Below are 26,199 nucleotides of genomic sequence, written 5' to 3'. Positions count from 1 at the left end.
TATTTGATGTCCATGTTTCCCCCCCCCCTCCCCATCCCTAAGTGTCCCTTCTTTCTTTTTGTACCCCATATAAAATTTCTGTACCAATAAAAATTTATTGATGGAAAAAAAAAAGAATGGAGAATGCAGTGTCCATGTCGACCTAGACAACAAAAAAAAAAACCTTGAAAAACTCCCGTCAACCTTTTTATGTGTTGACCTTTTGACTGTCGACAAATAGTGGTAGACATTTTAACTGTCAACCTAACGACCCAACCAGTCTGCTGTGTAGTCTGTTTTAAGGACATTACATCAAAAGTTGGATCAGCCTGTAGTGTGTTTTTCCACTTTAATTTTGAGTGTGACTCCAAATGCAGACCTCCATGGGTTAATACATTTGATTCCTATTGATCATTTTTGTGTGATTTTGTTGTCAGCACATTCAACTATGTAAAGAACAAAGTATTTAATAAGAATATTTCATTCATTCAGATCTAGGGTGTGTTCGGTTAGTGTTCCCTTTATTTTTTTGAGCAGTGTATATAAAAGTTATCAATGTTATGAATGCTTTGTCTGTTAGAAGAGGATTTGATTTATATACAGTACATGACGTATTCAAACTAATGTATTCTGCTTTGTCAACACGTAAAGCTTGACTAAATCATTCAGTTCAAGTGAGGTATGAATTAAAAGCTGAACTTGTCCCAAAAATTAAACCTATTCGACTTTCTGTGGAAACAAGTCTATCTTCATGAGAAGGAGATCAGAAGTCATCTACCTTCCAAAGCAGCACTGTTGTGAGTGAATGTTCCTAAACATCTAGCAAAGAAAGCGTTGCACATTGCTTTTGTACAAACTGTGCACACTTTGCGAGGTCACCTAAGAAATAGTCACTAAAGGGAAAATAAACCTGTTTTCAAATGACAAACATTTTAATTATTCATTCTTAAAAGAGAACAATCTGAGTCAGATAAAAGGTTCCTATGGGGATACAGTAACATATAAGGAGGATTTGCATTGTAGAAGGCTGCCTTAGGTTACATGAGCTTCCATTCGAAATAAAGGAAAAGATTCCGCAGATAAGGGTCTACAGCTGAATTCTCTGAAGTCTGTACTCTCCTGTGACAAATCTCTATCTCCCACTGCAATCTACTCCATCCTGGGCAGATAGAGCAACAGACGAGGACAAAAATTGCTTTATGCAACAAAAAAGGTTTGGTTTCCAAAAATGAGTCTCAATCTTCCAAAAAACAAACACACACACACAAAAAAAAAACGTAATAAAAAGACAACTTGGACATAGAAGCTGAAACCAAAAGTACTACAATGTATTCCAGTGTTTTTCAAATCAAGCTTAACACCCACCCAACCCACCCCTTCATTTATTTAATAAAGAACCAGTCTGTAGAACTGTAATCAGTGCTATTATAAGTGCTTTTTTATTATTTCCTCTAACCCAGTGGTTGCTAAGGAGTTGTTACAATCACTTCAGGGTTTACATCAGGATAAATTCACCTACAAATCCTGCTTACAGTTGCCACTGCTTGGATCCAGGAGGGTTGAGTGAGGATTTGTCATCATGTTATAACCATGGTAATAACATACAATATGCAATCTATAAAAATACAATGAGCGCTGCAGGACACAATCTTTATAAGATTACAAATGCTCAAAATCAGAACCATAAAAAACAGTGACACTCAAAAAAGAACTACAGTAGAGAAAGAGAAGTTTGGTACAAACTACTAGCCAAAGATAATGGAGAGCTTACAGTCAACCTATGTGCATAAAGCAGTGGTTTCCAAACTTTTTACAGCGCCATAGAGTATCAGAAGTTTTTAATAGCACCCCTAGGCCAAAAAAAAAAAAAATGACAACCAAATCAACCAACACTGAGCACGTACACATTAGGCGATATGCACGAAAATCATTATTGATATTGTTATAACATATATGGTAACCTAAAATCAGTTTAATGCAAACCACCATAGGGCTAATTTCACAAGATTTTTGCTGCGGTAACGCTTTGGTTAATTGCCCTGGTGCTCAAAAAAATCACCGGTCCAAAAAAACAGCGGTTTTTGGGGGAGACCAGAGATTCCTGAACTTGATCCTCAAATAGCACAGGTGTAAGTATATACATGCTTGGCTACAAGTAACTTAATCAGTACATCAATCAATTTGCTTTAACCATCTGTACTGAGCCATGCAAAACCTGGACTGTTAAGGGCCATAGACACTAAAGGTCCATACACACTGGGCGATTTTGCCTAGCGTGTATGGACAGCGATGATCGCTATCATCGCTAGGGGGGGGGGGGGGGGCAGATGGCTTTCCATAGGGCAAATACCTGCATATGAGCCGCGGCCAGCAACGATGATGCAGGAGAGCGCAGCAGCGCTCATTGCTGCCCTGTACACACTGGTCAGCTTTCATGCTGAAAGCCGCTCAGATGAGAAAACGGAATGGCTTTTACTTTAAAGTCGTCGTGTGAATGGGCTTTTAGTGATTTAGAACCGAAAGCAGCTAATTTTGGCGTTTTGAGCTGCTCTCAATTCAAAACAGCCCAGTGTATATGTCCCGCATCATCGTCTGCCATCGGCTGGTTTTCTCAGTCGAGTGGACGGCTTTCCATATCATCCTGCTATGGAAAGCTGTCCATCCCCTGTGAAAACCACTTAGTGTATATGCTCTGATCGATTTTTCAGCCAGCGATTTTCACTACATCGCTGTCCATACATGCTGGGCAAAAATGCCCATTGTGTACCTTTAGTGTGCCTTGCAGACAGAGATTGAGAACCACTGGTCTAAACATATGGGGGTTTAAAAAATGAAAACTGAAAATCATGAAATCAAAATCAGTGTATAAAATAGGTATCTTATCAGTAAAACTTTGTAATTAAAAAAAATAAACAAAAAAATAACTTATCTGTAGCAACTTGTTGTTCTGGGCCGTTTTATTCCCTTGTCTTATTTTAATCCCAGAATTCACTTTTAAACTTGACACGTCAATACAATTGTCCAGCTGCAGCTTCAGAGGTGGGGCTGCAGCACAGCTCAAAATTCTAATATCATAGTCACACCTACTGCCATTCCAAACACAGCCAATCATCACTGACGGCTCTCACTGACAGTTGGTCAGGCTTCACGATTTGAATTTTGGACTGTGCTGCAGTGCCACCTCTGGAGCCACTACTGAAATTGTCATTATATAGGTGCTACATTTGGAGGTCAAAATGACAAGTGCCAGAGTCATGATAACGCATCACCTTATAAAAATTGAAGCAATGATGAGAATGACATCATCGCTCAGCATCTCATTTCAAAAACTGGATCTTCAGCAATACACCCACTTTACAAGAGGGAAACAGAATCTGGGAGGTGGCCTACTGTTTCAAAAGCTCTCCCAAAATACGAGTCTTCAGACATATCAGTATTTTTTACTGTACATCGCAGTGAGAATGATAATTTTGTATAAAAAAACAACAACTTCTAGGCTCAGGGCTGCCATCAGAAATTGTGAGGCTCAGAACTGACAATATATGCAGGACCCCCTCTCTTTCTTGAAAGCCTGGAATGCCTGGGGAGACCTGTGTCCGAAGCACTGGCCGCGCTACTCAAACTCTACATTGCTTCAAGGGAAATGTGAACTATGTTTATGATAATTATACTTTATAAAATCTAGTCCTGTGCCCCCTTTCTGTCTGAGCCTGGAGTCCCTGCAGCCCCCCTGATGGCTGCCCTGTCCAACTCATCAGCAGCGATAACCGCTGTCCCTGTGCATTACATCCCTGCCTACATCTCAGAAGGCTTTCACATCCTTGAAAGCACACAAGTTAATTACAGAAGCTATGGGAGAGGGATCATAAGATTCCCCTCCTGTGAGAATGACTCCAGAAGCATACAGCAGTATACATCATCGGAGGAGTTTTATGCATTAGGGGGTCAGATTAGAGTACCGATTGATAATAATGGGGACTGCACTCTGCAGCGATAGCTACTGTAGCTGTTTGCAAGAGATTTCACTGAAATGCATTCCTGCATTAGGTATACAGTATAGCAGTGATACAAAAAATGATTTACATTTTATTAAAAATAATGGCAGTTGTTCAAGTCTGGACTGGAGGTCAGATCTTCAGAAGGATATAAATACATTAGAGACTGTACAAAGAAGGGCAACTAAAATGGTGCATGGCCTACATCACAAAACGTACCAGGAAAGACTAAAAAATCTTAATATGTATAGTTTAGAGCAGAGAAGGGAAAGGGGGGACATGATATAAACTTTCAAATATATCAGGACTTTAACAAGGTACAGGTGGGAGACATTCTTCACAGGAAGAGGAGCAACAGAACACGAGGACCTGCACTGACACTAGAGGGAGGAAGATTCAGGGGAAATGTGAGGAAAAATTACGTCACAGAAAGGGTAGTGGATAAGTGGAATAGCCTACCATCAGAGGTGGTAGAGGCAAACACGGTAGAACAATTTAAACATGCTTGGGATAGGCATATTGATATCCTTACAAAGCTATAAGGATCAAATATGGTTTGAGGTAACATGTTTAAAAAGGTGGGCCAAAATGGTTATTATCTGCCGTCAAACTATGTTTCATAACTTTCCATCTTTCCTCATAGAACTACAAGGGAAACAATCAGTTCTACTGTGTGTGCTGGTCAGTAATTTATGCCAGTGCGATAGGAAAGGTGTAAAACTGTTGTGAAACTACAAGTACCAGCATGCAATGCCACAATTTTAGCACTGCCTAATAGCAAAACTGTGGTAAGGCCTGGACTTGTAATTTCACAACAGCAGGAGAGCCACAGGCAACCCGAGCACAGCATGCATGAGACTTGGATTCAGAATAACGGATTTAGAAACAGCATTGAAGTGCATAGGATACAAAAAATAATGTGCAATCATGTTCCAAACAAAGCTGCAGAATCAGGTGCGGATTACAGCAATAGTTTCCGTATCGGAATATAGTTCCATAAGATCTTTTCTAATTCTCGTTCACAAATAACTCCTTTGTGACAGAACACAATAGAGTTTCCATTACACAAAATCCCTTTCCATGTTATCATGGCAAGCTGTACAACAGAAATGCCTTCTAGGCATAACATAGGCAAATGTCCTGGCAACGTCATATGTTTCATGGGCATGTTTGGTTCTACTCCAAGACACACAGATACATGTGATCAAATAGTAGCTGTATAATGATACACTAGATTTTTCAATACGAGTATGCATATGAATGCCTCTAACCCTCATTATCCTCAATTTTCATAAAGAAAAATCAGCTCCAGGAGGACTTTCCTTATCATAGAACTTATATAAATGCTTCCACAATATTCCTCAACTGCTTAAACATTCCATCCATAACCCAAAGTCTTCCCAATTGCTCCAAGACAGTCACACACCCATTTGTGCCCTTCAACTCCACCGGAGGTTTCTGTCCTCCCTGACCTTCCCATCTGTCACAAGAAAACTGTACCATGTACTTTAAAACTTCCTACACACCACTAGAGATTTAGCTAGGTTCCATGGTGCCCAAAGCAAGGGAATGTTTCGGGGCACCCTTCCCCTGTACTGTGACCAACGTTTCTGTGTTTTGCCTCCTTTATCTAGAACAAGTGTGCATTCACTAAAAACAAAAAAATCTGCTCCTGCGCAGTAAGGTCTGAGCACTCTAGACCCTACAATCATGGCAGAGGAGGGAGTCAGACATAGGAGGCTGCACATGGGCTTCCCCCTCTCTTATAACGCCCCTGAAGCTAAACCCTGGGTACTCACACCAAAATCCAGGTTTTTAGGGGGGAAAATGTAGTGTTCATTCTAGCACCCGCCATCTTTGAAAACCCATGCAGTTCCTCTTCCCTGCCTGAAGTGTCGCTGTGAGCTGTGGTGTTTCTAGCACAGGTCTGGTTTGCATATCAGTGCTGATATACAGACCACACTGTGCTAGAAGCACTATAGCAGACAATGACACCCCAGGCAGGGAAGAGGAACTGCATGGGTTTTCAAAGATGGCGGGTGCTAGAATGAACACTAAATTTACTGTATACACACACACCATAACTAATTGGACAGAGATTACTCTGACACAGTATGCATTATTTATAGAAGACCATACCTCATTACTGACAGATTTATCCCTACAAACGATATTATTTAATGTATACATACAACATGTCGTTACTGCAAAGACACAAACTAACTCAACACATGGTACATATTATTTTATTTACTGTATATATAGACACATTGCTTATTACTGTGATGACACAATACCCACACACATTATGCATTATTTACTGTATACAGGGGACCATACCTCATTACCGACACACTGTATATATACAAAGTACTACTGTCACCTGGCTCATCTTTGGGGCATATTGGAGCAGTTTAAATATAGCAATACACAGCCACCTCCACCAATAGCACCAGATGTGCTCCAGGCTGTCTTTTTTTCTTAGATAAATAATTGTCTCTTGAGTACAAGGATGAAGGAGGTTTATCTGGAGACATGCCCGAGTTTTGGAAGGTGTCACAAACACCTGGATATGCAGGAACATGATTGTAGAGCAGTGATGGCTAACCTTGACACTCCAGCTGTTGTTGAACAACACATCCCAGCATGCCCTGCAGCAGTTTTAGCATGGCCAAATAGTAAAACTGTAGCAGGGCATGCTGGGATGTGTAGTTCAACAACAGCTGGAGTGTCAAGGTTAGCCATCACTGTTGTAGAGCAATAAAACTCTGAGGAGTAAATTTACTAAGATATGAGTTGTGCCATACTTAAGGGGATGACCATGCTTAGCCAATAATTAGGACTGATACTGTGCCATGGGGGTAAAAAAAAAAAACAAAAAAAAACTGCCATTTGTTTAACGAACGTGCCTGATGCAGGAGATATCTGCAGAGATACCTGAACAATACAACACAATGCAATGCATGGGTATATTGGAGCAGTGTGATTAATCAATATATACGAACAGCAAAAGTTTTTTGAGCTTGAAAAGGGACAGGTAGTGATGTCTGATGATGCTTCAGTACACTCTGACGTATTGAAACAGGCCAGCTAAAGGAGGGATCTTTCAAACCCTCCCCAGTGAGCTGGTGCTGAGTGCAACAGCTGAAATATGTTAGAGAAGGATGTGGGTTAAGGTTTTGAATAAGCGAGAGGGCAAATTGTGTTATAGAGATTGGGAAAGCCAAAATTCCATTTTGCATGCTAATACACCTGCAACCGGACACTGTCATTTTTATGAAGAGACCTATCACTGCAAATAAACACTCCATATGAACTGTTAACAGTAACCGGGGGGAGTTACTGGTAAAAGAAGTAGTGGTAATAGCGCTATTCCCTATAAAGGCTAAAGAGTATTTAGTGACAACAGTGTCCCGGTTTATGCACTCCCTCTTCCTATCTGGGGTAGCTGCCTTCTCTTCAAATGAGGTGATGTCTCAAAGTCCCTCAGAAAATTAATCTGTAATAAAGCATAAGTAAAGGCGCCTCCTAGTGCATTACCCTTATAATGAGGTTTCAACCCGACACCAGTGAACTAACACCGTAATGGGTGTGAAAGTACCGTGAGAGGTGGTTCTCCGACCACTCTTTATGCGCTTATGGATTTGACCCAAAATAATTTGGAGATATCCCAGCATAAGAATTTCCACAAGGGATGTCAACGGTGTCCACGATGAGATCAAAGCTTTTTCATAAAGGGCTCCATGTAGCATGTATGAAAGAAGAGGAAGACAACATAGTGCGATACTGTGCAAACAATTTATTATGACACAAATTACACTGTGTTCCCGTACAATGTTTGAAAGCATTTCAAGCTCATCTGAAAAATGCCCAACATCCTGGCATTAGTGTGATATCCTCAACGCGTTTCATCCTCTGCTGCCCTTCTGGACTTCTTCAAGAGGTAAAAAAAATAGCTGACATGGGGCTGTATATATACCCATCTAAATTATAGCAATAATGCCAATCAATTAGATGCCATTTCCGGGGTTTGGAACGCACCCAGCATCCGTTTCCGGTATACATATAGTGGAGTAATATCTACTTCTGGGCTTTGGACCGCATCTAGCGCCCGTTTCCTGTGTGCACGCAGTGTAGCGGTAAAGTAATCACTCCCCCGTCTAGATCATCTCCCTGGGCGGGATTAACTCAGAGTGCTTGAAACGCACTGGACCGCACATATACTATGCTAACACTTACGGTATTTCTGCTTACGTGCTTGGACCGCATTTGGAACGCATACTTCCTGTATTAGTGTATCCAATGTTGGTTAATTAGGATGAATATATAAAATAGTTGCACCCTGGTACTAACCCTCTTAAGATATTCAAAAAAGCTGTACAAGTACATTGCAGACGCTGTATCATGTAGGCTCTACTCTGGTTGGTGTTTAATGGTCACAGTGCCCACCTCCCACCGAGTCTCCCACATTATATACATCATCTCCATTCCTCTATTGGAATATCAATTTACCAAGAATAGAGGATTGTGCACAAATATATATGACATCATAGAATAAGAATGTCCTTATATTAGCAGCATACAAATATATGCATAAAATCAATTAGTACTTGCTAAAATACATAAATACAATGTTAAAAAATGTTGTTGTTTTTAAATAGTAATAGAGAAAGATTTTTTCTTAAAAAGATCCATATAGGAAAGATAAGATAATATTAGAGTACATCAGATATGCCACTGGCACCCTAAGCCCGCCACTCACCCTCACCCTCCCCGAAGAGAGCCGGCTGTGAAAGAAACTACATATGCATATGTCATATGCAGTTTGCAGGAAGCCAGAGTTGGAGGAGCCGGTTATCTAAAAAACGATGCATTCGGTACACTTTGATTTTGCCAGGACAGTTAAAAAATGGTACTGTACTGGCTAAATCGGTATAGTTGGAGGGTATGATGTTGCACCCAAATAGAATTGCTGCCGCTGTGCACTCTCTATTGGTGGCAGCGATAAAGACAATTGAATTTGTCCATTGAGAGGTATGGCATCAGTGCAAAACTACAATAAATTGTAAAGTGCAACGGAATATGCTGCGCTATATAAGAAACTGTAAATAAAATAATAAAATTATACATATTTTTTTTAAATAACAAATTGGTTAACTTTTAGTGCAGCTGTTATAACAGAGTAATCTTCCCCAATGTGGCTGTCAGATTAAAAAACAAGGTTATGCACTCCTGACCATGTACAGTATATGGGGCTGTATTTATACATTAGTGACTGCGCATGGCTAAGATCCAGAAACACTGCAGATCTCTAAAATACATATACTGTACGCAAGGCTTTTACAAGAATGAATTGGAACTTGCATCAAGTTCACAGCATTGTCGGTAAGGAGAAATACCCTCAGTCAGATCTAGATTTTAAGTAATAGACAGGAACTCCATGTTTCCGTGAAAGTGTTTCTTCAGAGGTCATTTCCAGATGGGGAAACACAGGATCAAACAACACACTGGCACAACATGTCATATTGCTTTGTTACTATAACATCCTATTATTGTTTGACACCATAGGCCAGTGGTTCCCAAACTGTGTGCCTAGGCACCCTGGGGTGCCTCAGGTCACTTGCAGGGGTGCCTTGGGTTGGTAGACCAAGATCAATTCATATTATTTATGGCCAATTTACCAGGCAAAACCAGAGCTTGTGGCTGCCAATCATAATATATGTGGACAAACAGAAGGAAATCCTGTCCCTCACCACATAACTGTGACATATAAACACAATGCACTTAATTTAATATATTTTTCTAAATTTCTCGATAAGAAGCATTTGGCCTTGAAAATATTTTGATGCTCTAGGGTGCCGTGATTCAAAAAAGTTTGGGAAACACTGCCATAGGCCCATCATAGACCCCCCCCCCCCCCCCCCCCCCCCCCCCCCAAAAAAAAAAAAAGAGAGAGAGAGAACAAAGAGCTTTATACAAGAATAGGAAGGTGCAACCTACATGTGATTTTCTCATTTAAGAAAATAGATCAGAATAAAGCACCGTACAGACAGGGCAACCTGTGCTTCTGAGTGATCTAGCACAGATCGCCCAGCACACATGGCTGGCTAGACCACCCGTATACACAGCGATGTGTGCTGAGCCAGTGCTTTCTATGCAGCAGATCTACTGTATCTAGATCTTGACTACTACTTGTGCTAAAGTTGAAAAGTGAACCAGCGGTTGTGATACGTGGAACCGTGCTTTGCCGTAATACACACGGAGTGATTTGTGCTTAATTTCAAAGCGATCTAGACAGAAAACAACCGAAAATCACCCCACATGTATGCCCACTGAGGAACTGCTTCAAATATTAGAACACTAGTAAGCCTGCTCGAAGCAAAAGCTTCGAAAGCTAGTCTGCTACCTTCTGTGCATGTGTGAGAAAGAGTTGTAAATATATAGGACGATGACGGGTGCCGGATGACCCCCCGACTGCTAAAAGTCTGTCAGACCCCCATAGAGAGAGAATAAAATAGGTGTCGAGCCACTGTGCCCGCAGCGTGGCGAGTGCAGCAAGCCCGCAAGGGGCTTCGTTGCGCTCCCCCCGCTGTTTGAGTCCCTGCAGTCGGGATTCCAACGTTGGGATAATGACTGTCAGAATCCCGACTGTCTTTGTGTGTGTTATACCACACCCATGATAACAATAAACAGGGGTGAAATTTAATAAAGCTTCAAAAATGTGATGTTGCCCACAGCAACCAATTAGATTGCCTCTTTTAGAAGTTTTAGTAAATTTACCCCATTTAGTTTAAAGAATAATATAAAGTTCTGAGGTTCCTGATCCTATTAACAATTAATTTAGAAATTAACATCTGATTGGATCTAATATACTGATACCCACACAACATTTGACGATTGCTTTAAAATGTAATAATTAAACTAATCCAAGGATCTGATTTACATACACACTAGCCATCAAAATTAAGGTGTTGCTAGAACCCAGGGCTCTGTCATGCTCAGAGGTGTAGGTGTAGGGGTGTGGGCACGCCCAAATGGAGCTCTATCTGCCGCCAGTACACCACAGAGGTGAGGAGCAGCGTTAGGCTTTTATTATAGAAAATAACTAGCTTAAGGCGGCCATACATTTCTCCTATGTCTGACGGTACATGGCCATCCGATTCATCTTGAGCCGCCCGGGAAGCAGAATTGCAAGCGGTCCTTTCACATGCAATAGATCCCCACCGCTGGTAGGGGGGCAGAGTCAGAGGTCGGACGGGCAGCAGGTCCGGATCTGAACCAATGCACACGTGTCATATACATATGCGATTTGGGCCGATTTCACCCAATTTCTTGGCATCGGGTGAAAGCGTGACAAAATCGCATAGTGTATGGGGGGTCTTTAGTGCAAGGCTGGACAAAATAACAAAATATATTAGGATGGCAGGTGATTTGTTAAGGTGCCAAGATGCCTTTGAGACAGAAATTCTTTTAAAAACTAAGGCACCAGTAATTCTGTAAAACTGTCTTCCTGGCACCTGATTCGTTCAGATCTGCCTGAGAGAGATGTATAATAAGAACATAGAAAAGTATTATAAAAACCATGTACTGAAGTGACACGTGCACCTGCTGATTACACAATCAAGAAGCAGTTGTGTAATAAAATCTTATTCAAGATTTATAATGCCTACATATTAATATTCATTATGCTTTGAGTCATAAATAATTAATAGACTTAACTTTGTGTAAACATCAATATACTGCATGTTGCCACAAAATGATTTTTTTTTTTTTTTTTTTTTACAAGCTGCCCAAAAAATCTTGAGTCAAGTCCTGGTGAAATGTAATTTCAATTTAATTTGCATGATCAAACATTATGATGCATCTACACTGGAAGCCTAACCCCATAAGGGATGGGTTATACTGATGAGCATAACCATTGCTATCATTTGTGCATGTGAACAGTAATTTACTAGGAGAGGTCAAGTGAAGTCTCTCTTGGTTCCCTTTGCCACATATAATTAACACTACACATCAGCCAACAATAAACAACAAAGCCTTTTATGTATTGATAAATGACAGTACACCACAGGATTTGGTGCCAAAGATAAAAGTTATGCTCTAGTGCATTGGCGTCAAACTCATGGCCCTCCAGCTGTTGTGGAACTACACATCCCTGCATGCCCTGCCACCGTTTTAGAAATAATTATATAACATCTGTGGCAGGGCATGCTGGGATGTGTAGTTCCACAACAGCTGGAGGGCCATGAGTTTGACATCACTTCTCTAGCGGGAGGCACATATAAGTATAGGTATTGTATGGGGTGTTCCCTCAAATCCACCCAATTCATCATTTGATGAATTAGGTGTTGCGAGGTTCCATTAGATGTTCTGCACATCCAATGAGACGAAGCCACAGACAACACGATATTGCTATCTATTTTGCTGGGTCACAAATGATGCCAACTGCTTCTACAGACAGGGGAAATGGCTTGGCAGCCAATACTTTGCCAGATGCAGATGACCATTAATCAGATCAGTTAAGCATGTTGCAATTCATTTTGACATAGCACTAAAGGTGCGTACCCACGTACAGATTTTTCGGTCTGATCTATCTGGTGGGAACAAAAACCTGGAAATGTATGGGAGCAAATGACAAAAATCAAAAATTGTTCCCAAACGCTTGAAAACAGACAGTGATCAGTCAAATTGTTTAACCCCTTCCCGACATTGCCTTTTTTGTTAATTTTTTTTTTTTTTCCTCCTTGCGTTCAAATAAGCGTAACTTTTTTAATTTTCCGGCTATATAGACACATGAGGGCTTTTTTTTTGCGGGACAAGTTGTACTTTGTAATGGTACCATTTACTATACCGTATAATATTCTGGGGAATCAGGAAATAATTCAATGTGGGGAAAAAAAAAAAAAAACGCCATTCCACAATTTTGCGCTGGTTACGCTTTTTTTGGAGTTCATAGTTCGTTTAAAATGATGGGTTATCTTTATTCTATGGGTCGTTACGATTCTGGTGATACCAAACTTATATAGTTTTCGTTATGTTTTACCACTAAAAAAAAAATAGCAACTTTTACGGTTTTTCTAATTTGCGTCGCGTCGCCATGTTCTGCGGCTTATAACTTTTTTATTTTTCCACCTACGGACCTGGGTGAGGGCTCATTTTTTGCGGGCTGAAGTGTACTTTTTAATTAATACCATTATGGGATATGGGCGACTTTCTGATCTCTTTTAGTTATTTTTTTTTGGGTAGGCGATGCGACCAAAAAACGTAGTTTTGGCGTTGGGAATTATTTTCCGTTTACGCCTTTAACCGTGCGGGATAACTAATGTTATATTTTAATAGATCGGACTTTTAGGAACGCGGCGATACCAAATATGTTTATTTTATTTTTTTTATTTTTTTTATTTGTGAAATGGGGAAAGGGGGGTGATTTGAACTTTTAATATTTTTTTTTTTTTTTTTTTAAACTTTATTTTTTTTTTTTTTTTTACTTTTACTACAAGGCCCCCTAGTGTACTTGACCACTAGGGGGCGCGATCGCCTGTACTAGGTTCAGCCATAGAGCTCTATGGCTGAACATAGTGATTTTCAGCACTTTCTATTACATCCTGCCTCAGGCAGGATGTAATAGGAATGCTGACACGGGCAGCACAGGGGTCTACATTAGACCCCTGGCTACCATGGCAACCGATCGGCACCCTCCGATCTCGCCGCGGGGGGCCGCGATCGGCGCCGGAGGGGGGCGCCCCCCCTCCGATCAGCTATTTAAGCACTGCGGGCGCTTTGCCCGCGGTGCTTAAAGGGTTAAACGGCCACGATCGGCGAACTCGCCGCTCGTGACCGTGAGAGCAGGTGCCTGGCTGTAATATACAGCCATTACCTGCTCTCTTTCAAGCCAGCTCACTCCGTGAGCTGGCTTGATTCCCCCGCAACCGACATATGACGTAAATGTACGTCATATGTCGGGAAGGGGTTAAATCATTCTGATATAACAAATTTATCAAAGCATATATTTTTTCAGTTTTCCTGCATTTGGGTGGAAATTTGATTGTCATATGCTCCCATACATTTCCAGGTTTTTGTTCCCACCAGATAGATCAGTCAGATAAAGTGCGACTTACAACAAAATGATAAAGTTCACCGGTTAGCACAGTCACACATGCATATTTATATAAAACTCTACACTACAGAGGCAATTTACCACCCAAGGTACAACTGCTGGTTCAGGTACCACCCAAGGTAGATTTTGAGTACATCAAAATGTCCCCTGTCAGGCGAATCCATCCCATGGCAATTTCTTGGCAGTTAGGAGCATAATAGCTGGTACTTTTTCTCTCTCCACAATTAACACACCTCACCCTCTCACCGATCCATCCCTGAAGAGGCCTCAGTAAAGCCCCGTACACACGGGGGAGATATATTGCTCAGCAATATATCTGAGCATATATTGCTGAGCTCAGTTTTCTCCTTTTCATCAGCGACCGGAGATGAAAAAGAAACTGCCGGGGGGAGCCCGGCAGTGGTAATCAGCTGGTCGCAGGAGCATGTTCCTGCGACCAGCGATCACTACAGGGGTCAAAACGGGAGCGCGCACCCGGCGATATATCGCCGATGCACACTCCCATCGTGGGCAATATGGTCGCTTAGCGACCATATTTCCCGCGATATTATACAAAATCGCCCCAAGTGTACGCACCTTAAGATAAAAAGCATTGAAGGCACCAGTAATCAGGTTTTTCCAGTGTGGTGGATAATCACCATCAAGAGCTCGCAGCTGTTGTGTCAAAGTGGGATAATAACTGGAATACATACTATCGTCAGTGAAGTTAAAACACATCCTTATATGAAATCTGTATAAGAAACTACCTCTACCAAAGAGTCTACTGATCTTAAAATCAGTCCAAAATCCATATGGTTGAAGGAACATTTGTTGGACTTATACCATCCCTGCATTATGACCGACACTGTTTGACGATACAGGAATATTTCTGATTTCTATTTAACAAATCTGAGGACATCTTTAAATAGTTATTGATCATAGGGTTGCCAGTTACTAGGTCAACCGGTATGACATAATCAAAAGGTCACAATAAAAGAGTTGATGTGAAAATGGCTGAAACATGAGGTTTACATGAGTTATTTTGGTACTTGCGCCGTGAAACTACACAAGTACTTGGTTGGCAATGTATGGAAAAGTAAAAAATTTTTAAAAAAATAAGGAATTTTAAAAATATATATATTTTTTATAATATAAATACCTTATTTATACACATTTTGACCTTCTCATGTGTCTACCATTTTACCATGTCAACCATATAGTTAGTGCATATCTATCATCTGGATCCGAACAACATTAGGATAGAATTCCATATAGCTATCCAAGTGTCCCCTTGTTCTTTTTCTGTATGTATTAATGAAGATCCCTTGCTGCAGCCAACAACTGTATTGTGACTCTTAAATGTTATTATATATTTTTCTCTTTATGAATGGAATTTTGCAGTGCAGGATAAGACTCTGAAGCTTAAGACATATTAAATTAAAGCAATGCCAATGTAAGTGACAGTATAGCAAGTAATAAAGCAGCACTTACAAATAATGAAGATCTCCCATTTACTGTATACGGGAACATCCCTCACCAAAACCCTGCGTATCCCCCCAGCACAGTGGTATAACTTCTCGGGTATGGGTAAAACCCGGACCAGGATAAACCCCCGAACCGGACTCTACAAGCTCCGGACTGCAGAGATTGATTTCCGGTCCGGGGTATAGTCCGGGTCCGGTTTTTACATAGTCCCCAACTTCTCACACCTGGTCCCAATCCTCACGAGCCCAAACATTTCCACACAGTGCACCTGCCTTGCAGTGTGGAAAATGTGACATGTTCTACACACACATAGATACTGTAATACACTACAGTGCTGCCGCAGGTGTGCTTACCTTTATCTCTGTACCATGCTGTATACCAGGACAGGGAGAAGAAGGAAGTCAGGCAGAATATTGTCACCACACTGCCATTCCTGCACCTCATCTCACATAGCAGCCTGCGCCCCTCACAGCTCCCGTGTGTACAGGCCCCGGCCGGCAGTGATTGGAGAGGTGCCGGGCGGGCTCCTGCCCAAGGATAGTCTGTGTGTGCTGTGTATGTACAGTATGTGAGCCGCCGCACAGCTATTTTCCCAAACGATTCATGCAGGCAGCGAGTTTGTCTTGTCGCGCCCCCCGCAGCTGGTTCTCGCTCTCTCCGTACCCGCAATAAGCGGGATGAGCAGCGTGTAGCCCGGGCGCTCTCTCACCCGCCGCCCGTCCTGCACAACCGAGGTGTCTGTGCTCACTTAGGTGGTTTACTCATCGCCCATAGAAAGTGGCTGCCGGCCCCTCCCTGACTTCCTCTCTGTCTGGCTCTCACTTGACAGAGCTGAGGAGGTAATTACGCCTGCAGGTTGCGCCTCTCTCTCACCTACCCAGCAGCAGGTGAGCCCGCACGCCGCACCGTGCACAGCCGCCAGCCCGCATAGCCAGGCGCTACACCAAGCCGCAACTCCGCTTCTAGCTATCTTTATGATTTAAAACATAAATGTAAGTTAAGTATTGAGCTGAAATGAATGCTCAGAGCAGTTTGTATGGCAGGGTATTCTGGAGTCAAGAAGCACAATACACCCCTCACCTAGGGGTCTATTCATAGGGCAGTAGGGCCAGATGTATCAAGCTTCAAAAAGTGATAAAGTGGAGAGTGATAAACAGCCAGCCAATCAGCTCCTACCTGTCATTTTTCAAACCCAGTATGTAACATGGCAGGTAGGAGCTGATTGGCTAGCTGTTTATCACTCTCCATTTTAGCACTTTTTGAAGCTTGATACATCTGGCCCGAGCAATGAGAAAAAATTGCCATGTTTTATGGCGAGTTTGTGCTTTTCTCGCGTTGGATGGAGACTTTTGCTCTCAAAAAGCGAGCAACCCTATTCAACGTGCACTTCTCGCCGTCTTTCTGAGTGATTTTCGCCATATCTCTCCGTGTAGCAATTCTCCATCTTTTCATGGAGAAGTGGAATGTGAACTTTTTAAATTAAAGGTTTTTTGTTTTAATTTTGGTGTAAAAAAAAAATCAGGAATTTTATTCTGTGAAGGGGCATGCTTTTTTTATTCATGTGCTTATAGCATATGAATATATATTTTAATTTTAAAAATATATATATATATATTTTTTTTTTTACACAGAGCTGCCAGCAAGGGGCCGGGAGCCGAGCCGCTCATTAGATATTCATATATTCACTGCACCCGATCATTACATATGCATGATCGGGTGCAGTGAATATACCCGGTCCCCTGCTAGCTCTGGGGGGGGGGCAGCTTGTGCTGCCTGGGTCCCGGGGAGCCCACCTCCCCCCCACATACGTTCTGGGGCAGGCAGGGAGACTTCAATCTCCCTGCCTGCCACCATCCCACGGCTCCCTGCCGCGGACGCTTGTCCGCTGCAGGGGTTAAGATTCGCGCAAAGGGGCTACTCGCCCCTCCAACATTGAATACAGAGAGAGCGAGTGGCAGAGGATTGTTCAGGCAATCCTAAACAGGATTCGCTGCACACGGCGAGATTTCTCATTGAATACTGCCCATAAAGATACCGATGTAGCTCTCAAGTCAAAATATCCTAGAAGGTTAGCCAAAATCACCCAGTGTTTCTCCTTTTCAGATACTAACGCTAAGTCATATGGTACTTGTTTCCTAGCACGACGCCAACGATTTTTATCTCAAGCATCGGGACGTAAAAAATTGCGATCAACGCGATTTTTACATTGGAATCAATGTAAAATGGTCCCTGAGACCCAATTTGACATTGGGCCCAATGTAAAAAGCCCCTGAAACCCCAATTTTAATTGCACCCTCATGGGTGAAATGGCCCCCCATTGTTAACGCCACCCCACGATGAACGCCAACCCGAATCATGGCGAGCACAGCGGTACGTTTCCTCCGACCTTTTCATACCCCCACTATCCACGTCGGAGTGGAGTTGATTTTATAAAGTGTGGCGAGCGCAGCGAGCCACCGAACCAGAAGCGTAGCGAGTGGACGCGCATAACTTCACAGGTAACCAGGGAAGTCCAGGAACAGAGCATTTTCTCCCTGAAGGAGAGGGTAAGGTAGGCAAACCTGACGTAATCTCATGTTTGGATGTGGGTGTAATGCGAGGTCCAGTGGCTGCTTGCCATGCATTCAGAATGGGACACATTACGCTACCCGGCTCCTACATCCGGCCCACAAACTCCGCCGTGGCTTCTTGCACTAGACATGTCCTCAGTGCAGGAGGCCGGCGGCCAAGTTTTTATAGCCCGGCAGTCAGAGCAGTGGCGTAAGTTCATACCAGTTGCTCGGAGGCAAGTTACATGTTGGTGTATATATATATATATATATATATATATATATATATATATATTTAGAGCCACATGAAAGTCAACCAACCCATCACCCCTATATTGGAATTTTAAGAAGGTGGTCACTTACAGGCAGGGGCACCGCACGGCTCGCCCCGCTGTTTCACTGCTGCTGGAGGATGGGGTCCAGGGACTTCTCCATATGCAGGCCAGACAGCAGCTCACGTGCTAGCTGTCCCCTGCCTGTGCTGCAGTGCTGTCACTGTGTGACTGTGGCTGTGCAGTGCAGGCAGCCAGCTGACACCACGAGGACACGCGCTGTCATCCAGACGCTGTGACTGCTGTCTGCCGGGAGGGGGCTGGGGGATGGAGGGACGGAGACCGGACCCCGCTTTTTGTGCACTTTGCCTGCCGCAGCTGCCTTTTGGGAGACGGTGATGGGCCGGCAGGGGACGTGCTCACTGCTCCCTCTCACCCGCACTGGTTGCTACTTCTCCCGCCCGACTCCTCATCACTCTCTGCTGGCTCCGAGTACTGAGTACAGCGGCAGGCGTAGCCAGCCATGTGACAGAGAGGAGGGGGAGAGGGTACTGCCAGGCAGCTATTCTAATGCATTCTATTGTAATGCAGGTGTGGACTAAATGGAATATCAGGAGGCAATGGATCCAGTGCCACCTTTAAGGCTGACGCCCGGCGGCAGATTACTCCATTTCCTCCGGGAGTTCCGCCACTGAGTCAGAGACACAATAGTCACTGGACCACCAGGTATTTAAGGTGGCCCGGTCCACTGCACACAAATCGATAAAGTGGCCCGGGGGCACATGGCACCTGGCCCAGCCCACCACTGCGCCCCTAGGCATAGGCTGCCACCCTAGGCAATTGCCTGATACAGTATGCCTATGCCTAGGGCTGACACTGTACATAAGAACAGTCAGCAGCTCCTGGCATGTGGAACGGTTTTAAGCCAAAAGGTTCAGAAGTTTCACAACTTAAAGGATATGTAAGTCCCAGAGTTAAATTTAGGCAAATAACACCACTAATCATAAACTAACTAATTTACCGCTGAGCCCTTTTAAAAAGCTGGGGAATACCCAGCGAAACGCGTTAGCCTACAGAAACCCTACCTTCTCCTTCCTAGTGTGGACGTGTAATAAAGTCGATTCTTCCACATGGATACCTGAACCAGGACCCAAAAAGTGGACTTTGTTACCTGTTTAGGATTCACAAACAATACAAGCAAGGACAGTGCATTTTTTTCTCACGGGGACCACTTTCAAATACAGCACGGAGCAGTGGCAGTCATCCCGGATATGTGAGTTCATCATCTGTCCCTCCCTAAATAATCTTTGCCCATTTGGGGCCTTATTCTAGTTTACTCTTTCTGACAAAATCCTTCTTAGATGGACAAAACCATGTGCACTGCAGGGGGGCAGATGTAAAATGTGCAGAGAGAATTAGATTTGGGTGAGTTATTTTGTTTCTGTGCAGGGTAAATACTGTCTGCTTTATTTTTACACTGCAATATAGATCTCACTTTGATGTAAAACCCCACCCAAATCTAATTCTCTCTGCACTAGTAACATCTGCCGCCCTGAAGTGCACATGGTTGTGTCCATCTAAGAAGGAATTTACCTCTAAGGGCAGTATTCAATGAGAAAAGTTCTCCGTGTTTTATGGAGAATTTGTGCTTTGTTCGCCTTGGACGGAGCATTTTGCTCTCCAAAAGCGAGCAACCCTATTCAATGTGAAATATTCTCCGTCTTTCTAAGTGATTTTTTCCGTCTCTCTCCGTGTAGCAATTCTCCATCTTTTGATGGAGATCTGGAATGTGAACTTTTAAACTAAAAGGTTTTTTTTTTTTATTTTGGTGTCAAAAAATCAGGTTTTTTTTCTGTGAAGGGGCATGTTGTTATTTTTATTTATGTGCTTATAGCGCATGAATATATATTTAATTTAAAAAAAAAAAATTTTTTTAATTTTTTTTTTTTTTTTTTACACAGTGCAGCCAGCAGGGGGCCGGAGCGCTCGAGCCGCACATTAGATATTCATATATTCACTGCACCCGATCGTTAATATGCACGATCGGGTGCAGTGAATACTGGGTCCCCCGCTGGCTATAGGGAGGAGGGCAGCCTGTGCTGCCTGGGTCCAGGGGAGTCCACCTCCCCTCCACATTCCTCTGGAGCAGCCAGGGAGACTTTAATCTCTCTGGCTGCTTCCATCCCCCGGCTCCCTGCCGCGGACGCTCGTCCGCTGCAGGGGTTAAGACTCGCCGCGAGTGGCGGCGAGCATCAGCCACATTGAATAGTGGGAGCAGGAGGCTCCGGAACATGGAGAATCTCCGCTAAAACACGTAGAGTGCATGGAGAGCGAAATGAAACGCTCTCCATGCACGGAGAACTTTCACATTGAATACTGCCCCAAGAGTGAACTAGAATAAGGCCCTTGGAGTCCAATAGGTACAGGATCTGCATTTAAAGGACCATTGGGGTGCTTTCCCTCAATATCCCCACTCAATCTAAGGGGAGAATTTCAAGGCTTGCACCATTTATAGGCCAACCTAAGCACAATTAAGGTGCATCATGTGTTGCATTCATTCATTCTAAATGTGTTTTTAATGTATTTTTTTATTTAATTTTAATAAATTGGTTGCAATTACTGTGTGACCTCCTTCCTCAAAGAAAAAAAAAACAGTTTTCAATTTTTTTTTTCTTGTTTTACCTCTGAGCAAAGTCTGTGTATTTGCTGCCATCATTTTTTTTTTATCCTACCTAGGTGAAGTGAATATCATCTTGTTACAATGGCATCGGTGACGTGGTGGAATATATTAGGCTGCAAGTGAACACTTAATTCTTTATGTTGATGTGTTGGAAGCAGAAATAATGGCAAGCATAGTGATCTAAGTGACTCTGACAAGTGCAGCATTTTGATGGCTAGACAACAGGGTCACAGTTTCTTCAAAATGGCAGGTCTTGTGTTCCCAGTATGCAGTGGTTATGATTTACCAAAATTGGACCAAGGACAGTGGCAAACGCAGGATTTTTAGAGGGGGGTTTACAAATGTAATCCTCAATCTCCCACTCTACAGCACATTGGAGTAAGTACGGGAGCCTGGGGGAATGGTAAAAGACCAAATTTATACACTGGATACAGTACGGTGTACAGTAATAATATTTAACAGTACAGATGGTCTATAGTATAGGCTTTTTCAAACAATTAAAGTGGTCAGGAAATGTTTAAACATATAATAAATAAATCCACAAACTTAATAGAACCATTACTGCACTTTCTAAGCTCACAATCTCCCACTTCATGATAAGGCTCCTGTCTCTTCCTCTTGGCAGCTACTCTCTGGTCCAATGCAATGTTTGAGGGTTGAGATCCAAACAAAAAGTAAATGTGGTAGAAGAAGCTGGTACACTAGGTATGTGCACTAGCCCTTTTCTGTCCCTTACACTGCATGGTGTAATGGCAGCTCTATTGATCATATTAGATACCAGTGCTATTGTTTTCCCTAATTTAAGGCACTTGTAATGAGAAGGGAAGGTTTCCGGGCAACCAGAAAGCCCCCCTGCGTTTGCCTATAAAGGATGGAAAACCGGTTACAAGGTCATGCGCACCCAAGATGCATGTGGGGAGCACAAGCTAGTCCTTCAGGATCTATCGTATAAGAGAGCTACAAGTATTCTTAAAAAGGTTAAATCTGTATATGATAGGTGTCAGAATACATAGGGCTGTGTATCTGCAGACTGGTGATAGTGTCCATGCTGACACCTGTTCACCTTGCATTGGGCAGGGCGGCAGGTAAATGCCACCCTGCCCAATGCATGCCCCTCACCCCTGTGAACGGCTGCGAATGTGTTCACCATCGAATGATTTTTCCCTTGCTAGCAGCACCTAGTAAGTCTAGCCTCACTCGGTGCTGTGAAGGCAGCGGGGAGAAGGAGGCCGTTGATGACGTCAGCGGCCCTCCTTCCCAATGGCTAGGGGACGCCTAGAAAACACTGGTGGCACACCTCCAAACACACCCAGGGTGTCAATCACCTTGCGAGCAGCGAGTGAAGGCTATCCTTAGCTCACTGCCTTTGGTCGGATGGCTCACACATGCGCACTGCGTACCATGTACATGCGTGTTCATTTGATAATCACACCAAGCGGGTCTGCATCAGGCCCCATGTAAGAAGGTGACCTGGTCTAATGAATCACATTTTCTTTTACATTATGGCTGTGTACATGTGCACCTTATACCTGGGGAAGAGATAACATCAGGATGGTGGAGGTGGAGTGATGCTCCGGGAAATGTTCTTATATGTCATGGCATTGATGTCAATGTTACCTAAACACTGTTTCAGGCCAAGTGCACTCCTTTATGGCACTGGTATTCCCCGATAGTAGTAGCCCCTTTCAACAGAATTATGTGCCGTGACACACTGTAGAAACTGCTCATGTATGGTTTGAGAAACATTTGTTGAAGGTGTTATATATAAATTTGTTGAAATTTAGATTGCAAGCCCCATACACATTACCTGTTTTCATTAGATATCACCTAGTGTGTACGGGGTTTTAGTCTGATTCAGCATCTGTAGGATGTGCTGGACAAAAGGGCAGCGCAGAGATCTGTCTGCTGGATGAGTGTTCCTTATTAATTATACAATAAAAAGGACATGTTTATGTTTTTACAGCATATAAATGTTTTTATTTTTGAATTTATGGTCATAAACTGACTGTAAATTTCAAAATAAAAACACTCATCCAGCAGACAGATCTCTGCGCTGCCTTTTTGGCCTTTTTCTTGAACTCTTTATATCAGTGTTCTCCAACCTTAATTGAGCGAGAGCTACTTGCTACAAAAAAAAACTCCCTGAGAGCTACTCGCGACAAAAAAACCTCCTGGAGAGCTACTAAAATTTGACCAATGCCCCTGATACTATGCCGCACACCGTAATGCCCCTGCGCAATATGCTGCACGCTATAATGCCCGACACATTATGCCACACACTTCAATTTCTCTGACACATAATGCCGCACACCGAAATGCTTATTTTACTATGCTGCACACTGTAATGCCCCTGACACATTATGCCACACATTGCAATGCCCCTCACACCTAATGCATACCTCCCAACTTTGGCAGTGGATAAAGCAATATATGCTCGTGCTGCAGGCAATTTTTTGGGCACAGTTTTGTCGATGTGAGGGCATGGCCAGTACTGTGTGAACTGCTGGCAATGCCCCCAGCCCCTCTGCCTGCCTGCCTGGTTACATGTATGCACAGTGTCTAATCCCTGCAGGACCGTCCCCCAAAAAATGGGATGTCACGCAAAAATCGATACAGTTGGGAGGAATGCATTATGCCACACCGCAAAGCCCGACACACTATGCCACACTACATTGCCCCCCCACAGTAAGGCTTCTAATAAATTGTAAACTACCTGCTTATTGCCAGGGGTCAATACTCCTTGCCAAGGGGTTAATGTCCATTGCCAAGGGGGTTTAATGTCCGTTGCCAGGGGTTCTTGCTTGTTGCCAAGGGGTTAATATGCATTGCCAGGGGTTATTGCTCGTTGCCAAAGGTGGTTAATGTCCATTTCCAGGGGCTCTTGCTCATTGCCAGGGATTATTGCTTGTTGCCAATGGGGGGTTAATGTCCATTGCCAGGGTTTCTTGCTTGTTGCCAAGGGGCTAATATGCATTGCCAGGGATTATTATTCACATCTGAAGAAGGACCATTGTTCCGAAACATGTTATTAGGATGCCAACACGCTGACGGGAGAACATTTGATCAGATCTCGGTTTCCATCTAAGCCTGTGCGGTGGTGCACACCTTCATGCCATATCCCGGGACTTACCATCTATAGCACCACAGCCCACCGCACCACCTTGGAATGGTGAGATTGAGCCTTGATTGCCCCCGTCATTTTATGGTTGTATGACATTACATTATTGTAACAACCTATTGCATTTGCACTTTATTGAAAAGCTTTTGTCTTTATGTGTAAAATTTTTTATGTCTATATGTTTTAAGTGTTAAATAAATTATTTTCTGGTTTACTAAAAAAAATGGTACTTATGTATTATCTGGGCTCCCATGTTAAATGCACCCCATTTTTTCATACCCCTACTATCCAACTACACATGGAGTTGATTTTATATAGTGTGGCGAGCGCAGCGAGCCACCGTCGCGAGGGGACACAGTCTCATAAGAAAAACGGGAGCACAGATATTACATAAGTACCAAAAAAATTCCCTGATTTGGATCCAGAAAAAATGTTTATCCACTGATCCAGTATAAGCGCCACTCAGGGTGACCACCATTTTTTCTTCTTGCACGTATTTAAAGAGTGGGTGTGTACTCTTTTTTGGCCACCAGGAGGCTGCTATACTAGGATCAGGAAAATAGTGCGCACAGACCCCTTACATCTTTTTTTCCTGAAGGGTTAATGTCCGTTGCCAGGGGCTCTTGCTCGTTGCCAAGGGGTTAATATGCATTCCCAGGGGTTATTGCTTGTTGCCAAGTTGGGTTAATGTCTGTTGCCAATGGGTTAATGTCCATTGCCATGGGCTCTTGCCAAGGGGTCACTGCCTGCATCTTCCCCCACACCCCTCCGCTGGGCCTGATTAAGGTCTGCGGGCACCGCAGGGACCCCCCCTTCCTGGGCAGCGCAGGGAAGGGAACCGGTCAGTATGGGCAGGTCGGTAGCCCTGGCGGGCAGGAGTTTCCTGCGGCATATGTGAAGTCAGCGGCAGGGTCCTTGCAGCAGATGGGAACTAGTAGTTCCCATCCACTGCAGGGACCCCCTGCCCTCTGGTGGATGGCATGCAGCGAGGTATAGCAACTCAGGGTCGGGTATCACTGGCTGCCCCCTGCGCTGCCATATGCCGCTGCATGCCACCCACCAGGGGAAGCTACAGACGATCGGTTGCCAGACACACGGGCGGCCAGATGAGAGGCGCAGGTGGGCAACAGTGGGCGAGCCACCCGTTTTGCTCAGATGAGCTACCGGTAACTCGCGAGCGATGCGTTGGCAACCACTGCTTTATATTATTCAATAAGCAGTGATTGAACAGAGGTAGCAGCAGAGTTATGCCTGATGACAATATATAACATTAGATTTTAGTAGAGCAGGTAGTCCAGCGCTAAGAGCCTTTTTTTTTAGGCTGAGCTGCACTGAAGACGCCGGCTTGCCCAAGAAACTTGCGGGCATGCCACTGATTAATAGCGGTGCCTCCATAGGCACCCCCCAGGTGCTCAGCTCCAGCCAGTCCTGACACCCCGCCTGTCGCTCCCCCCCCCCTGTTGCTCGCCGCCGCCAGCCAGTCCTGACTTCCCACCCCAGTTCCTCTGCCGATGCCCCCGCCACCATTCGCAGCAGTGAGCAGGCGATAGGCCCTGCTCAGGAAAGTTTGGGGTTGTTCGGGAGTTAAGCCACCCTGGTCACTGCTTTGAATGGCGGCAGGAGCAGCGGCAAGGAAACCCCACAAGACACTGTCAGAGGGTTACGGTATAGATGATAAACAATATCTAGGTCGACACCTAAAAAAGGGTCAACACACCTTAGGTTGACACTGCCAAAAAGGTTGACACCAGATTATGGTCATCATCGGCAAGGTCAACATTCAAAAGGTTGACATTTTTCATTACTTTTTTGGTCTCTGTATTCGACATGGACATCATATATATGTATGGCACTATTATATTCCCACTATATGCCAACATGGATAGTAAAGTATGAAAAACCATCTTTTTGGGAAAAAACTCACTAAAAAGTCATGTTGACCTTTTGACTATCCACCTTGCCTATGTCGACCCTAAGGTATGTCGACCCTTTTTAGGTGTTCACCTAGTCACTGTAGACCATTAG

General features: G+C 43.5%; 1 protein-coding gene across 2 annotated transcripts in view; it reads right to left on the bottom strand.

Moving 5' to 3' along the window:
* MGAT4D (MGAT4 family member D) overlaps positions 1 to 26,199 on the bottom strand; it is a 172,379-nt gene that overhangs the window by 90,055 nt on the left and 56,125 nt on the right. Inside the window, exon 1 of one of the 2 annotated variants that reach the window (XM_083173315.1) lies at positions 15,909 to 16,462. The exons of the other annotated variant lie outside the window; for it this stretch is intronic. Within the exon in view, the coding sequence (XP_083029441.1) occupies positions 15,909 to 15,999 (91 nt within the window). The 5' untranslated portion in view covers positions 16,000 to 16,462. Of the gene's footprint in view, positions 1 to 15,908; positions 16,463 to 26,199 lie in introns of those variants that run through there. 2 annotated transcript variants of the gene reach the window in all.

Source organism: Crinia signifera, chromosome 1 (assembly GCF_055691185.1).
Source record: "Crinia signifera chromosome 1, ASM5569118v1, whole genome shotgun sequence".
In the NCBI taxonomy this organism is placed as follows: Eukaryota; Metazoa; Chordata; class Amphibia; order Anura; family Myobatrachidae; genus Crinia; species Crinia signifera.
Note: the sequence above shows the minus strand (reverse complement) of the source record. Positions and strands in the feature narration are given on the sequence as shown.